Below are 17,921 nucleotides of genomic sequence, written 5' to 3' on the forward strand. Positions count from 1 at the left end.
TTCAATATCAGCATGCTAATGAACAGAAAAATTTGCAAAACTTTGCGAGGTTTCTCTCTAGCAATTCATAACCATCCCTTGAAAATTGTACCGGTACGTTGCTTGTTAGCATGACCGCTCACATACAGTTGTCGATGGGACGACAACACTTCTGGGCATGGTTATGGCGAGAAGTGATCAGGACACGATGATCTTCGCTTTTGATTTGTTTATTGATTTATTCCAACATATAAAAAGCTTGACGTTGAACGACAGAATCCTGGCAACAAGAGCACCAAATGAAAAACACTGAAACGACTGACAGTCACGAGAGCTAAAAATAATGAAGTCTGAACTGAACTGATGATCTAATCAAAAAATAGAGAGCCCAAAATGTAGATTCTAAACTCATGTTCAGCAAACTTTTCAAGTTGACAGTCTTGGAAACTGGGAGTTGCTAGTCTGCGACATGAAACTTGCAAGCTTTGCTGCATGCAATTGCTACTGCAGAAGCACTTTTTTTTGCAGAGATGTGTCTGCTAAGATTGTTTACATTACACCTCATGGGTCTGCTAGACAGCCTAAGGTTGTTAGCTTTGAGCATACAAATTAAGAGCAGAAAAGGCTAAGCACCTTTTTAATTGTTTTAGTATTCCAGTTTGGTTTGGTTGCCTGTCACTTGGTCTAATGTTTATATTTTCAGTGGCCAAGGCTAGTTTGTGTTTTGTGTATTGGTTAGTGTTTGTAAAGTTGTATTGTATTGCAATCCAAGTGTGAAAAAATGGTCAGTTAATTTCACGAGATTGTCCCAGATAAAGGGTAAGGATATGTACAGGAGTACAGTCTGTGCCTGTATGATATTTCAGTTCTAGCTTAAATAGGCAGTGTAGGCTACTTTGAAAGTGGGAAAACTATATGTATCCAGAGTTTTCAGAGGGACAAGCTTTGTAAAATCTGGAATAGGCTACAGTATTAATAAACATGGGTAGTGGATACCACTGAAAGCAAAATGCAGAAATTTGTCCAGCATAAATTGGCACATTGGTTGCAGCAGTAAAGAATTAAGGGTACCTCTAAATACCCATTGTCGGGCATTGTCAGCTTTTCGGGGGGTTGTGGAGCATTTCTAGCGGTTGTCGAGCATTTTCAGGGGTTGTCAGGCATTGTAGAGTACCGTAGCTACTTTCAGGTATTGTTGGGAATTTCCAGGCATTGTCTAGGATTTCCAGGCATTGTCGATCATTATCAGTGGTTGACAATTTGTTAGGCATGATAGAACATTTTCAGGGGTTGTCAGGCATTGTAGAGTAGCTACTTTCAGGCATTGTTGATAATTTCCAGGCATTGTCTAGGATTTCCAGGCATTGTCGATCATTATCAGTAATTGACAGATTTTTTAGTCATTATAGAACATTTTCAGGCATTGTCGAACATTTTCAGGGGTTGTCTAGCATTTTCAGGGGTTGTCAAGCATTGTAGAGTAGCTACTTTCAGGCATTGTTGGGAATTTCCAGGCATTGTCTAGGATTTTCAGGCATTGTCGATCAATATCAGTGGTTGACAGGTTTGGTTTGTCAGGTTGAGGGGTTTGTCAGGCATTGTCGAACATTTTCAGGGGTAGCCAGGCATTCTAACAAACCTATCAACCACTGAATATGTTCGACAATGCCTGGAAATCCTAGACAATACCTGCCAGAAAGAATCTAAAGTACTTTACAATGCCTGAGAACCCCTGACACCTGAAAATGCTCAACAACCCCTGAATATGTTTGACAATGCTTGAAAATTTCCAACAATGCCTAACAAGCCTGTCAACCATTGATAATGATCGACAATGCCTGGAAATCCTATACAATGCCTTGAAATTATCAACAATGCCTGAAAGTAGCTACTCTACAATGCCTGACATTGACTTAGACCATTTTATGAAAATTTGGGCAAAATGTAGCCTACTAGTTTTTTATTTAATTTTAGTTAATTTCTTTTGTTACCTAGTGTTGGAGTGGACTTAGGGATGATAAATTAAAAAAATTAATATTTTTCAAATTTTCCATGGCCCCCTTGAAAAAGGTTCATGACTCACTAGGGGGCCATGAACCTAGACTCTGGCTCCTAAAACTCCTGCTCCTATAGACCTTTGACCAGAACACAAAAATACTTTCAGTTTATGTCCAGAAATTACAAACTAAAACGCAGTGAAACCAAAATAATGGCAGCAAATTACTTTTTACAAATTGTGTGCGTCAATAATAGAACCAATGGAAAATGTTTGTATGCTCTGAACTAAGGTATCTCGGTCTCTTGAGATACCACTATAAAACTTGGTCATTGCCATTATGCAAAAACTGTCATATTGTGCTAAAGCATTTGCTGGTAGGCTTCACCTCGAGGAGTGGGGGTGGACAGCAGGACTACTAGGACACACTGCATGTATATATATATCATTTCTTCAGCAGAGCGTTGTGCACCTGTTTAGTACTGTAGCCTAGTACTCACTGTTACAATTATCAACATTGTGAACATTGCTCTGTAGTTGGATCCCTGCTTCCAACACCACTGAAAAATCTTCCTGATCTTGCAGAAACTCTAGCCACTGAGCTCTGTTGGATATAAATCATTCTGTCCTTCATTTAATGAGCACTAGAGCCAAACCACTGGCTTATCTCTAAAGTTAATTCTCCACACAAGAATCTTTGTCAAGTGAATTCAGAACGCTCATTTGTGCCAGCTGTTCCAATTATGTTCAGTGAAACTGGCAACCTAATCATCTCTGCTGCTGAATAGGCAAACCACGAATGGAAAAAAAGAGTGGATACTAAATGCTACAAGGCTTTGTTCCCACCTGTTTCACTTGTCTCTAAAAGACAAGCATAGATGGGCTTCAAGCATATTTACATTGGAATAGGGCATGCAAATTGCAAAATGACATTCTTCTTTTCTTGTAAGTGTGGTGCTGTTGAATAGACTACAGACCATATCATCAGTGATTGCACCAAATTCTCTTTCCACTTAATGCAGCAAAAGGTCAGCATGGTTTGAACTACAAAGATAGCTTCTTTCCAGTAACCTCTCAGTGAAATGCTGTGGTAAAAGAATAGATAAAAACACACTTTTTGTCTGCACATTATAGTATTAATCATTCTCTATTACAAAAATACATGGAAAATCAGCAGAGGCATATGCATATCATTCATTAGTGTCTAAAAAGCAAACATAACAAAGCATTACCTAAAAGCTGTCACTAAATAAATAAATGAATCTGCAGTAGCCTAACTAAGATACTGTGTACATTATAGTATATCACACTCAGTTCAGCAGGCCATGGCCTTATGACAAGACGTAGGCATTTTTCTCTTGAGCAGTGTACTGTTCATAATTGCAAAAGCCGTTAATACACAATAATATTTTGTTTACAAACGTTGATTGATATACCAGCTCTTGTAAGATTTATTTTATGCAGTTTATGAGTGAAAGCAAGTTTTGGCACCCCAACTTTCAACTATATTTGCCAAGTATCATTAGTTGTTCAGACTATAATCACTATGTTGTAGCTTTTGTAGAAGGCACCAAAGCATATTGCAATTTATGCATTGTTAGTTTGCAAGCTATCTAATGTAAATTGTATGAGCTTGAGTGGAAATTAATGAGTTTAAATTATTGTTTTTATTTTGCAGTTGGCATCATGGCAGCTCAGAATGAAAAAGTTTTAAATCTTGATTCTATGAACCAAAACATTAAAAAAGTTGAATATGCCGTACGGGGTCCTGTTGTTGCTCGGGCTACAGCTCTTAAGCGTGAATTGCAGGAGGTTAGAAATTAAGTATATAATATATATATATGAAATAATTTTTAATGCATTTACATTAGGGTGCATCATCTGCCCCTCATTTTTTTGTTTGGTTTTCTGCAGTGGATTAAAATGTTCCTTTTTATGATTGTTGAAGATGTGCAACTTTTCAGAAGAATTCATTAACATCTAGGGGTACCACAATTGGATTAAATTATGTCATTTTTTGTTATTTTGGGGTTATTTCATGGCTACTGGTACAGTTGTGGAACGATATGTTGTAAATTTCTATGAAATTTCATTTGTAGAATTTCCGTGCAATTCTGAGAAAAGTGATACCAATTTTACCAAAATCGGCCCAGTACTTTTTGAGATATCGGCGATTGAAAATTGGCCCTTTTCGTAATCGCTCATGCGTAAAAATTAACTGCAAATTTTGTTTGACCTATTATGAAGGTGTTTCAAATGGTAACTTCAAAATTCCTATGCATATGAGTTATTCAAAGTAAGGAGATTCTGAAAAGATATATTTTTTGTTTGTTTTTATATCACTACAGGCCACCAAGTGGCTAGTTTCACACATGACTATTAGTGATCAGTCATGTATGACGAAATTTTGATCGCTTATAGCAAAAAACACTCTACTTTGATTTTTCTGCAATTTGGCTTAAATGAAAGGTAATTTTTTTCGCTTTCTAGTTTCCAAATATGAAGTGGGATATTTGAGCAAAAATGAGGTAGTTTGCTGTAGTAAGTGTACCATGTATTTTTGAAAGTGAAGTAAGGACGGGTAGCACAGTTTTAACAAATGACTGAGGGGAGACGTTAAAATCAATTCCGTGACCGATTACAATGTCTTATACAACGGTTACAACGTTAAATTGGGATTCTCATGAATTAGACAAACACAAACTGAATGGGTTCCGGAAGCTCCTGCCAACACGCACCATTTTGGTCTTAATGTGCAAAATTTTGACAAACCAATCTTGATATCTGGTTGTCTCTTTTTAAACTCCTGATACAACTCATTTAGTGTCACTAAAACCAATCTTCCAAAACCTCAACCACGTCGACAAAGGGCTTTCCCTCAAGAGATTATTGATTCTGTGTTGAAGTTCTATGAAGATGATGAATTTAGTAGGTTACTTTCAGGTCAAAAGGATAAAGTGTCTGTGCGCAAAAAGTGCTATCAACAAAAAAGATTGGTTTTGGTGACACTAAATGAGTTTTAATTAGGAGTTTAAAAAGAGACAACCAGATATCAAGATTGGTTTGTCAAAATTTTGCACATTAAGGCCAAAATGGTGCGTTTTGGCAGGAGCTTGCGGAACTCATTCAGTTTGTGTTTGTCTAATTTATCAGAATCCCAAGTTACTGATAGAGGCGAGAAACTTGGCAAAATCTTACAGACTTGCTTTCTTTAATGGTCTGTGATATTACCTTAAGAGAATGCATGTTTTGCAAGTGTGACCAATGTCCATCTTCAGAAGTTTTGAAAAGCCACCTTCACTCGCTGTTTGAGGATCATGATGAAGACATCACTTACAGTGGACGACAATTGATAGAGCAGAAATTGTTACGATGATCACGAGTGTTTCAAATTTCATAGAAACCTTGATTGAAGAGCTGGTCTAACTTCTTCCACATAGTTATGTGTCCAAAGCACAATCAAATTATTACAAGACCAGAAAAGAAAATTTTTAAGAAGGTGAAGCTTTGATTGCAAAGGACTTTTCAGAGAATTATCCCTTTCTTGTGCAAAATAAAATCCAGGGCTTTCATTGGACACACGCCCAAGCAACTGTGCATCCAGTACTTTGCTATTACAAAAACACCGACTCCAACATGGTTGAACACTTATCCCTTTGCTTTCATTCAGACATACTGATTCATGATGTGTAAATGGTGTATTACATTCAAATTGCAAAGTTTAAACGTCTTGTCAAATTTATCTTGTCGTGCTATGGCTGGTAGGCTACTGGTTTTTAACACCGTGCCAAGTCAATGCACCAACAAACGACTTGCACTTTATTGAAGTCTTACACCAATACAAAGAAGAAGACAAGCTGGTAGCAGAGGTAGCGCTCAAGTATTTCATGCTACACACATGGTACTTGCTCCCTTTGCCCTTTTCAGCACCAACACACTGCCAGCTGAGAAAGCAGAAAGGGCAAGAGCAATACTAAAGAAAATGAAAAGTTTCAGATAGCCATTAAAAGATTTGTAGAAGGTTTTGGAAAACCAAGGTTGATTCCAGTGTTGCCAGCCACCAAGTTGGCTGATCTAATCAATGAAGATTCCAGGTTCCTTTTTGCAGCAATAAAGCTTGGCCATTGTACAAGTTTCATGGACGAAGATGTTCTTCAGTGAGACAGGTGTCCTTCATATGCAGCTTGCTGCACAGTTGTAAGGCAGGATGCAGCTGAACGGGGCGTCAAGCTTGGATGCGACTATCTTTTATCGGCAAAGTCTGAACAGAGATTCCAAACTGTTCTGCAGACTGAGGCAGCTATCGGCAGTGTTCGAATTTACGGAAGAAGGAAATGAACAACAATGTTCAATGGATACTGCATAATGCATATTTATTTGAGCAGGAAACTGTGCCTTATTTAACTGTGTTATTTCAATTCGGAAAATACAGAAGTTTGCAAATTCGGCAAAACAATGTGCATTTATTGGTGTTTTGTGACCAAAACAGTGAATGTTAAAGTTTAGATAAAGTTCAGCGAATATTTTTTTGCATTAGAATGATCAAAAGGTGTGCAGTTTAGAGAGAAAAGCCCTAAAATGAATGATTTAACGCTTTTGGACTAACGGTACATATGTGTACCACAGACATGCCATCTGAAACTAGGCTTTTCGCATTGTTCGCTCGACGTCTATATGTCAAAAATTCATTCGCGATGTGGTACCCCTAGATCCAAATCATTTCGCATAAAACTTCACAGGTGTGTTTACTTTGATAAAAGGAACACTTCTGACAACTGCAGAACAAAATTTAAACGAAAAAGGGCAGATGATGCACCCTAATATACATATATCATGTTACACTTTATGTTCAGGAGAGGCTTCATCTTTATGACAGCAGATAATTTGAGAAAAAATAAATCTTTATTTTGTGTTTGAAAGTTACTTTTGTAATAGAATTGCATGGCATTGTTTTCTCAACAAAATTAGAAAACTCCAGTAGTGATGCTGGTTATGTCTGACATTAGGAGTTTAACACGTTTTTTTCCTAGGGAGTGAAGAAACCATTCACAGAAGTTATCTCAGCCAATATAGGAGATGCTCATGCCATGGGTCAATCCCCAATTACATTTCTTCGTCAGGTATAAGCTTTGGTACAAATTTAGAATGTAATTTTTTTAAGTGTCAGTGTGTAGTTTACTATATTTTACAAGAAGTGCATGATGTTTTTGAGGTGTTAATTCTTTAAGTGAGGAAGAAATGTGATTTTTATAATCATGACTATTGACTACTAGTTAGTAATAATGACAATGTGCCTTTTTTTGTAAAGAGTAAAATATTTGTTCAACTTGATATTTTAAATCTAAGTGCTCTATCACTGACAACATTGGTGGATTGCACGGCCTATTTTCCAAACCTTTTCCATTCATTTAACAAAGATTATACATTTAACCACTTCGAATTTGAAATTCGTACAGTTTAAACTGGAGTGGGATTATTGTGCGGTATTCAAATAACATATTTGCCTGTATTTAAAGTTGTTTCAGTTAAGTTTTTTCTAGATATTTGAATTCTCATCAGCCGGGAACTTATTTTACTGTTGTTGTTGTTTTTCAAGAATAACGATGTTCCCATTCTTGTCATGCCAGGTTGTTGCATTATGTGTTTATCCTGAGATGATGAAGTCAAATGACTTTCCTGAAGATGCAAAAGAAAGAGCTCGGAGGATACTGAGTGGATGTGGAGGGGGATCAATTGGTTAGTCACTTTAATAAATGTAGGGTTGTGCGAAGACCATAATTATTAATTATGATTAATGTTTGAAAGGCACTGCAGATGTGGTTTATTGTGTGCGTTTGATTACTTTTGTAGGCTTGTAGCTGTAAGAGTGTTTTTCAAATCAAACATAGAAATTAAGATGCAAATAGTTGAATTAATATTTGCTCGCAGATTATACTTTCCCAGTCAACAAAGTCAGTGTTTTTTACGTTGGAACATGATGATTGTCCCTCACAGTAACGCCAAGTTTCTCACAAAATTTCCTCTACTGGTATTCAGAAACGCTTTCGTCTGTACACCTAATATTGAATAAGCTGAGTTTTACAACACGAAAGTTAAAAACCATTTTTTCACTTCGTTTATGGCTGATAATGTCAAAATCAATTGAGCTGTTGCTGCACAGTTTCATTCTCTTCACTTTGCTTTACAAATCTTGTACATTTTTTTCACTAGGCGCTTACTCCTCCAGTCAAGGTGTTGATTTAATCCGCAATGACGTTGCTGAATACATAGAGCGTCGCGATGGAGGTTTGAAAGCAGATCCAAACAACATATACCTATGCACAGGAGCGAGCGATGGTGTTGTGGTAAGAGATACTTTTTTGAATAGCACGTAGTAAAGTAATAAAATCCTAATCAGTCTTTATGCTGTAATGTGATGGCAGTGCCCGGTTTGTTTGATTCGTAATAGCAATTTAATGAATTACTTCTGACACAGTATGTTTTTTAAGGCTTGATAAGGGCTATATGCATAACCGAAAAGGTTAACGTTTACTATTTTGGTTTTATAATGTGCAATGTTGTGTTGTTGCTCAGTTACGTCTGTTTATACTTAACAATAATAAAATTTGTAAATTTTTTGACGATTTGCTCAGGCGACGCTGAAATTGCTTGTGTCTGGAGAGGGAAAGAATCGGACAGGCGCAATGATTCCAATACCACAGTATCCATTGTACACTGCGACACTTGCTGAACAAAACGCCGTAATGGTATTGTCATAATTCGTTCTCTTATTACCACAGTCTATTATGAACACTGCGATTGAATTTTCTTTCAGGAAAAGTTATGAAACCTTGCTTTGAAGTTGGCACGTCACAAAAACGTCATACCTAGTAACCGAAACGTTTTTTCTAGAAATAATATAGCTGGTAACTGAATTTTCTTTGCTTTCAAGGTGCCGTATTACCTTGATGAAAGCAACAACTGGGCTTTGGACATTTCCGAATTACAACGGGCGTTTGACGAAGGCCAAAAAACATGTCGGCCTCGGGTACTGTGTGTCATCAATCCTGGCAACCCTACTGGACAAGTTCTCAGTCGGACCAATGTCGAAGAGATTATCAAATTCGTGAAGAAAAACCGTTTGTTCTTGATGGCGGATGAAGTATGTTGTCAGCTTTCAACGGAATTCATAATCTTAAATAGTTTCCGTTATTTTTAATGAGATTATATAACCAGGCGGTATCCTGCTGTGCAGTGTCGCCTGATATGTTGCTTGAACAAACGACGATAAAAATTTACTGCACAGAATGGTTGCAAATTCCTTTTGGTTTAACAAAATGTGTCATGATGGAAATAGGTTTTCGTCTCTTTTTTTCTAGGTTATTTTCACCTTAATGCGTGATCTGATCGTGTTGTACGAACTATTATGACTTCTGTGCGTTTTTTTTTTTTACAAACTGACTGAAAACTTTTTTCACCAAAGGATTCTTCGTTTCCCCAGCTAGCAAAGATTGCTCTTTTTACAGATCGTTTTCCTGCAAAAGGGCGACTTTCCTTGGCTCGTTTTACATTGATTTAACGTTAAACACGCAATTTTGCTAACCGTGAAGCTTTAAATGGCCACAAATGATTGCTAGATCAATTAGTTTAAATTTTATGTCAACTTATCTAGGTCCTTAGCAAAGTATGAAGTTCACTTCCAAGAACGAAAAATTGTCTTTGCGTTATTATGACATAACCCATTTTGTGGTAACTCTTCACTTTTGATAATTTCCCTGAAAACTATTGTTGCTTTGGTTATATTTCAGGTTTACCAAGACAACGTCTATGCTGAGGGTTGTGCATTCCACTCGTTCAAAAAGGTTTTGTTCGACTTGGGGCCAGAGTACAGGTAGCGTTGCATGCAAACTGATCAGATGAGGCTACGACAGAAAAAACAAATTATGTTAAACTTGTATTGATTGTGAGGCTACTTGCACCTGTTTTACTTCATACAACTAAGTTTTTTGTCAACGAAAAATTAAACTTTAAAGCCAAACCAATCTAAACATTGAAAAACTAAAGCTATCAACTTTCTTTCTCTGCGCTGAAGAGATCTCTAAAAATCGAAACAGTTGTCCTCTGTCTGCAGTTAGTGTTTAGTAATGCCTTTTTTAGCATTTTCTTTGAAATCATAAAGAAGAGTTTTTAAGTCATTTAATTTTTACTTTGTGTAGAGCTACATGTTCTTGAGAGGTTGCTTATCTTTTTTTTAATCTTTTTAAAGCTATTTAAATCAGTTTGTATCCTTTGCGGATCCATCTGTTGTTTCATTGCCCGATCTGACAGATGTTTGTAGGTGCAACCCCCTCTTTTTCTTAAAATTTCCTTAGTTTCGCTGAAAATAATGACTTTACTAAGTTCTGACGCACTAACTGCCACATCTCTTTTTGTGTTTCAGTTCTAACGTTGAATTGGTTTCTTACCATTCCATATCCAAGGGATATATGGGTGAATGTGGGTTTAGGGGTGGCTATATGGAAGTAGTTAACCTTGACCCCAAGGTCAACGACCAACTTCGTAAACTTTTGTCATGCCGCCTTTGTCCACCCGTCACTGGTCAGGTAGGCAGCCATTTGTGTGCCCTTAGGCTTCATTGCACTTTTAGAAACAGCTGTGAAGAGCTACTAAAAACTTCATGGGCTTTTGTTCTGCCCCAGACAGTAAAAATCTTTGAAAAGGCTTTGAATCCCATTGTTGAGGATTATTCTTCGCTTCATCGTTATTCTTCGTTGTTTCAATGTTCTTGCTTTACAGCAGGTCGTCAAAATCCATGCTCGTTTAATGAATGATAAATGAGCCAATGTTGTAACAGACCTTTGCGTCACTTTGTTTCGAGTTGATCTAACGTCACGAAACGTTGAAATGACAAGCAATTTGCACTTCATTGCAAGGCGGACTTTTTAATTACTGCTATCTCATAAAGGTGTTACGTAGCGTGTAGCAGTTATCGCAACCCAGGCAATCAAATTGGTCATTTTTTTGCAATTTGTAAATACTACCAATTTTGCTAGTTGGGAATGTGATAAAATAATCTGGAATTTATCATCTTTCAGGCTGCTCTCGATATTGTTGTGAACCCCCCAAAACCAGGAGATCCTTCTTTCGCTCAATTCGATTCTGAGAAGCGAGTGGTGCTGGGTACATTGGCCGAGAAAGCCCGTCTCACCGCCGAAATGTTCAATTCCATACCTGGGATCAAATGCAACATAGTCCAGGGTGCTATGTATTCGTTTCCAAGGATTGAGATGCCAAAGAAAGCAATTGAAGAGGCAGAGGTAAGCAGATCTTGCAAGTTACATAAGAGACTGAAACGGACGTTTCCTACTCATTTTTTTCTGTACATGTGCTAGGCTTGACAGACGTTTCGAAATTGCAGCCTTTGTGTCTTGAGCAACTGTTAAATTAAAAAGAAAATAAAGAATCGAAATCAAACCATGCATCTACCGTTAGATTATGGAATGGAGCAGAAGGCTCGTAAAGTTGTAGCCTACGCTACCATATCATTATCAGGTTTCCCCACTTCAAAAATTCCACATTTAAAAGCAACGTAGCAGTTCTAAATAGCGTTTTTGCTGATGCATACAATACGTTGCTTATGAATGGACTTGCTGTACGAAGTCCAAGTAAGGTAGAATGAAAGGAAAAAGTGCTTTTGTGCAAGGTTGATGCTGCGCACTTTTCAATTCATCATTTGCATTTCTCTCTAAACAAAAATGTTCTTTTCTTTTTGTTGAACGGAGACGCATAGAACGTATTACATCTCAATAACAAAATAATCCTAGGTGATATTTATAAGTAGATTGTCGCGTGCTATGCTCAGGCAAGCTGCGCAATTTGCATGATCACCAAAACGGTTTATTAATCTCTCCATCCACACGTTTGTCGCTGGTAATCGTGCCGCTCGAACCAACGATACTCACTATTCTTTGTTTGCAGTATAGCAACTTTGGTAACTTCAAAACGTTTTTCTCAAATCTGCACAATTTACGGCATTGTTTGCGTTCACCATCGCTGAGTGACATCCTGTGTCAATATCTTTGGTTACTTTTCTTAGTTTAATTAGCAGCTAACGACAAATCTGTGTGGCTTGTCCTTGTCAAAGTCACCAGCTTGTGAGACGCAATTCTCGCTCGGTTAACATTTCTGTTTGTTCACTGACACCACGCTCAATGTAAAGTGGAGCTATCACCTTGGGATTAAAACTCACTTCATCTGTCATTTTGTCATTGACGTAGCCAGTGCTGCGGGCAAGCTGATTGCAAAAAAGACTACAGGCCACCGTGATAGCTATAAAATTATATATTTATATTAACAAACTGAGTAGATCTTCACACTTTTACCCCAGCATCTTGTTCTCAAGGATAGAGATAATGTGGAACTTTCCAACAGTTGCTGCAATGAATCAGTCATGTTGGAACTAAACATATTTTCATACTTATTGCAGAGAACCGGCCAGGCACCGGATAGTTTGTACGCGCATCAGCTTCTGGAGAGTACCGGGATTTGCATTGTTCCCGGCAGCGGGTTTGGACAACGACCCGGGACACATCATTTCAGGTACATGAGACGCTTTTTTTTCGGGGACTAGTGGTTTGTGAAATGATCGCAAGACCCCACATATGTTACTCCATTACCATTTAAGGTTGTGGTAAGATTACTAACTTGTAATTGTGACCAATTTGTAATCAATTTGGGTAGAGAGGTAACTTTTTTAACCATAAACAAGACATAACTCAGCAACAACACAGTATTAAAAGAACAAAAAGAAAATAGCAAACGTTTTCGGCAACATCTAGCCCTTATCAAGCCTTAAAGTAGCATCCATTCAGATTGCAACGCTTTGACATCGTGCCAAAAATTACAGAGGAGGTGTTATGACCAAATATTTTTCAGCTCGGTTTAATCTTGCCTTTTGATTGGTCGATAAACTTCATCTGCTACAGCGACCTACAGGTTACAAATGAGCATCCCATTGTGGGTTGTTTCTTATGCAGTTGGCTATTCCTAAAATCTTGTCATGTGGATGGGTTCATTCTGGAATACAATGTTCTTATTTAATCTTAAAACGTTTGTTTTACGTGATTTGTTGCAGAATGACCATCTTGCCACCCGTGGAGAAAATGAAGTCACTCTTCAAATTATTCCGCGATTTTCATCTTTCCTTTCTCAAAAAATACGCCGACTAGAGGTGCACAGGACTGTGCACACTTTTATGTCTTATTTGCGTTTAGGAAATGTCACCACACGCGTTTTTCCGCAAACAGATTGCACTATTTCTTTAAATTCATCCAGCTTCCCAGATAGCAAATCAGTTGTTTTTTTGCATTGATTCAACGTCTGCAGACGTTGAATGAAAGGAAAAAGCGATTGATTTGCGGTCTGGGATTGCAGCTTTTCCATTATCACCCATTTTGACGTCTTTCACATCTTTTGTGACATCATCAAGTATTTTCGTACCTATTTTAAAAACTAGAGCTGTTTCTGTAAATTTCTTATGAGATCTAGTCATGAAATTTATTCGTTGATTCTTTGATTTCACATTAGACTTGTTTAGTTGTAGCATGGCTACCTAAAGATACGGCCTGATTTGTCACATTTTGCAGAAATTTCCAGATTTTGCCTACTCCGGGCGACTGTTCAAATTAATTTTTCTAAAAATTATATTTTTTTCGCCTTTACTGTTTTCCCCAGGTGACACAATAGGTTTTAACATCATCAGATGTTGAAAAACAAAGACAATTTGATTTCAAAGATTTTAGTCAGACTATTAATTTTTCAATAACAGTTTTTCTACTCACTTTTTCTCATTTGCTACTGCTTTCCCAAGCCAACAAAAAGCTTTTATATCATTAAGAGACAGCAAAAAGTAAAACTATCTCAGAAAATGTCACTCAAACACTGGTAGTAGCGGTAATCAAAATGTGGCAAATCAGGCCGCATCTCCAGATGGCCATGGTTGTAGATATCTGCATTTTCAAAGCTTCTGTGCTTTTGTTCAATTATATTGCCATTCTTGATTGTTCCTTGTTTCAACTGAACGACGCTGTGACCACTCTAAAAAGTTCACTGCATCACTTGTGCATTTTAATGTTGTTGTTGTTTTTTCTGTATGGTATTTCCCATTTCATTTTTGTTTAAACCTATTTAGCAGTTTAAGGGCCTATTAATGCATGGTTATGAACAGGGTTGCCAGATGGTCTAAAATTCGGACAAAAACACGATAAATTAGCCTAATTTCATGCCCTGTTTCCGACGGCAAGCGATCATTTTGACATTTATTTGTGCCAATGTTTAAGTTTTTACAGCACCAATGAAGTGCTGGACCACAAATAAAACAAATTTTCAGCAATTGCACAAAAAATTTCGAATTTCAGACTAATGCTGTCCGAAATCTTTTGGGATTACCTAGCAACCCTGGTGTAAATGTAGTAGTAGTAGGAGTCCAGTTTTAATCCGGTGATGTCCCCGTTACCGAGGGTGGCCGGATTCACCTCCAAGTGCCGCAATCGCATTCACACCCTGCTTCCACATCGATGCTTATGAATTAATAATAGCCATTGAACCCCCACTGTCGTGTGGTTGAGATGAGAAAATAATTACCTAGTTAATAGATCTGTTTTAGTGGGCATGTGTAAATCGACAAAACAGAATTTTTTTATTGTTAAACCTATATGCATTAAATTTTCACTGCGATATCAATTACACGCAATTAATTTGGTAATTTGGTTTCCGTGCAAGAAAAAGGTGTCATTTTTTCTTGTATGACGTACAAGAAGATGCTTGTGGCTCAATATACCTCAATCCCTTAATGTAAGACTTCCTTCGTTTCAAGACAGACATGTTGTTTTGTGAAACATGCCTTGGGATCCTAAGCGTGATCCGACGCCAGGGCTGCCATTTCTTCTTCCCTTCAATCGATCCAAATTTACATTTTACTCCTGAATTCTCTTTCCCTTACACAGCCGAATTTGTAAACTCGTATTGGAGTAATCGTTTCACGTACAGTAGTATCAGTCCATCACCCTACATCATCTTCATCCATGTAACATTTTCTTCTTCCACCCAACACCATTATCATTCATCCAACACTCTTCACGATCATTTGTCTGCGCCAACATAAAAAAATTGAAACCGATTCTGTAAGTATGCAAAAATTTAAAGGATCGTGTTCCATTTTTTTGTTAATGAAGTAGTCCAGCTAAAAGTGTGTATCTTTGAATGGAATATATAGTTGATCACCGTGTAGCTAATCTACCTAGTCAGTGTTGAATGTACGATTGCTTTGTCAGTAGGACTAAAAAGTGGTTTTAAAAATAACGTTAGTTATGAAACAACGTGATGATGTGATTTGTCGATTTTATGCAAATTTTTACCAGATCTTGCGCGATCAAAATAAACTTGCGTCCTACCTGATCTGAAAACTTTTGTCTGCTCTTAGTAACAGAGGTTCACTGTAAGAAAAGGTGCTGCTGACTGATTGTTTATGTTCAATCCGGCTACACCAATGCTTTCTGCGCGGAGGCAAACGTCCTGGCAAGCTAAATGTGAAACTCGGGGTACCTCTAATTACATTGGCGTATTTAAACCACAATCCTAGCCAATCGGCCCGTTTTGCTGTATTTATTTTTCCTGGAACTAACTTTCGAATGCGCCACAGAAAGAACAACTTCCGTAATGATTACGAGGAGTTGTGTACAGACTGATTGGTGAGAATTTTCATCTTCGCACTCAGAAGGCCTCTTTGGAAATTTATTCTGCTGTTTCGCATACCGTCCTTGTGGGGCTTTCAAACCACGGTACTTATCACAGAAAATTGACAGTGAAGTTGCCGCTTGTACTTGGTATTGTCTCTAAATTATTCAGAACACTGGATGCCACTGAGCGAAAAGCTGTCCTTAAAAATGTGCTGCTCAAGCGCGCACCCCTGGCTTTTTAACGTTTCTTCGTTCACAAAGCAGGACTCTCATTCAACAAGTTGTACAAACAATGTCAGTGTTGTTTCTAATTCTCATCGTTGGTATGAGTCGTCACTCATTTCGTTTGTCGGAGCTGTTCAAAGGAAGCCTATTCCCCAACCTCCACATTTTCTCAAGGGATACACAATATGATTTTTTTGACAACCCCTCCTACTGAAGGTATTACCGAAGGTTAACTCATGGCAGCGAAAAAACAGAAAGTCATGAAAAGTTTGGTGTAAAATCTCGTGTTGTTTGCTGTCCATCTAAACTAAAGTGTTTTAAACTAATTAAAAGGTTAATGCTATCCAAGGAGATTGCCGCAGCTACGCAGACAGCAAATCAGTCGTTTTTTTTTACATTGATTCAACGTCTGTAGACGTTGAGTATGGTGAATGCCACATATCAGGCTACATTAGTTTTCTGTTCATTTTTGGAGTTTTGGTTTTAAAACAGTCGAAAATAAATTATTTAACCTTGTTATGTAGCCATGCACGCCTGTGACAATTGCAGGTTACACTACAACTCTTTACACAAACTGTTAAAAAATCATGTAGTTTCAAAACCATCATTTTTATAGCTCAGTTGGTTAGCAAGTCACTTCGTGAACGAAAAAGCTTCAAAATCAAGCAGTCCTGTTTCGATTCTCGGGAGGGTGTGCGCTTGAGCAACACATTGTATGGACTGCTCCCCATTCAGTGGCACCTAGTGGATTGATAATAAGTAATTGCCCTGCAATAACACTTTAACAATCGGAAAATTTCACTCTGTCAATTTCGGTGACCGGTCCTGCGTCAAAAACCTCTACAAGAATGCGAAACTATCAGGAATAACGCATCATGGCTTTGTCAATCCAAAGATAAAGATTCCAAACCAATCAAAGCCAAGCCAAGTAAAGAAGCGTTGCCGGCAACAACTATTAGCCTACATCGTCAATTACGGTACCAATTTTTCGAGCAATGTTTTTGTGTCTTAAACGATTTCTAAGCTATTTTATGACAAAGCTGCGCCTTTCAAACTTTGATTTGAAAAATATACAAACAAGTAAGATGATAAAGCAAACCAGAAGATCATCTTTTCAAAACGGTAATTTGGAAAGGTATAAAACCACAATGGTAGAAATACCAATCAAAGTAACCTCAATGCACCCACCTCCTTTATTGTTGACTGATTGTTGTCAAATCTGGTAGTTTTGAGTGAAATAACTTACGCCTTTTGTGTATGTTGCCGACTCTTTAGCGCAAATATTTGAAAGTTCAAATTTTTCACTTTCTGTCTTTGGAGTTTGTGATTTTAGTCTCTTGGTCAGTCGTAGATGTAGCTTGGCTTATATGGCAATTTCATATTTTTTTAACTCAATTAATTTTATTTTTTATTTTTTTTGAAAGAAGAGCAAGTTTTTGATATATGGCTTCGCAGCCCTAACAAGTCGATAGCAACTATGCCTAATAAACTGCAACAGGCTTTCCAACGAAGAAACTAGCTGGATTAAGCTGAGGAGTTAGATTAAAAGTAAAAATGTAATAAAAGCGTGACTGACTTTTTTCACTTTTGCATGACATTTAAAAAGCAACATGATTGTCTCGCGACATTTAATAATTAAAAAGGGAAAAAAAGAAAAGGAAGTATATATACGAAAAAAATAGAAAGGGAAGTACACAAATAAAAAATGTCGTCTTGTCAAATTGTTTAAACACAAAGGAATTAAGAGAAATCGTTTAATTTGTTACTCATCAGCTCAAACTGCAAAGAAAAAAAAAAAGTTTAGCTGTCATCGCTTGACTTCGTCTGGAAGATATGAAACATAGAGTTATATTAAACAATTATTATTATTTTTTTAAAGTAGCCTAAGCAAAACTAATATTAACCATGTCAATTGCAAACCTAAAATTTTCTCAAAACTTAAGTGAATTCAGACATAAATTGAAACAAAGTAATATCCTACAAAACAAAGGAAGCATTCTGTCAAA

General features: G+C 37.3%; 1 protein-coding gene across 1 annotated transcript; it reads left to right on the forward strand.

Moving 5' to 3' along the window:
- The first annotated feature begins 680 nt into the window (after window positions 1-680).
- LOC145766413 (alanine aminotransferase 2-like) lies at window positions 681-15,411 on the forward strand. The gene is made up of 12 exons (XM_082578120.1): window positions 681-798; window positions 3,654-3,787; window positions 7,006-7,095; window positions 7,603-7,711; window positions 8,186-8,319; window positions 8,608-8,721; window positions 8,907-9,116; window positions 9,763-9,845; window positions 10,395-10,557; window positions 11,050-11,271; window positions 12,441-12,553; window positions 13,089-15,411. Exons 2-12 carry the CDS (start codon window positions 3,662-3,664, stop codon window positions 13,180-13,182), a joined length of 1,458 nt encoding a protein of 485 aa, XP_082434246.1. The 5' UTR covers window positions 681-798; window positions 3,654-3,661; the 3' UTR covers window positions 13,183-15,411.
- The last annotated feature ends 2,510 nt before the right edge of the window (window positions 15,412-17,921 follow it).

This window comes from Aplidium turbinatum, chromosome 3, assembly GCF_918807975.1.
Source record: "Aplidium turbinatum chromosome 3, kaAplTurb1.1, whole genome shotgun sequence".
Taxonomy (NCBI): domain Eukaryota; kingdom Metazoa; phylum Chordata; class Ascidiacea; order Aplousobranchia; family Polyclinidae; genus Aplidium; species Aplidium turbinatum.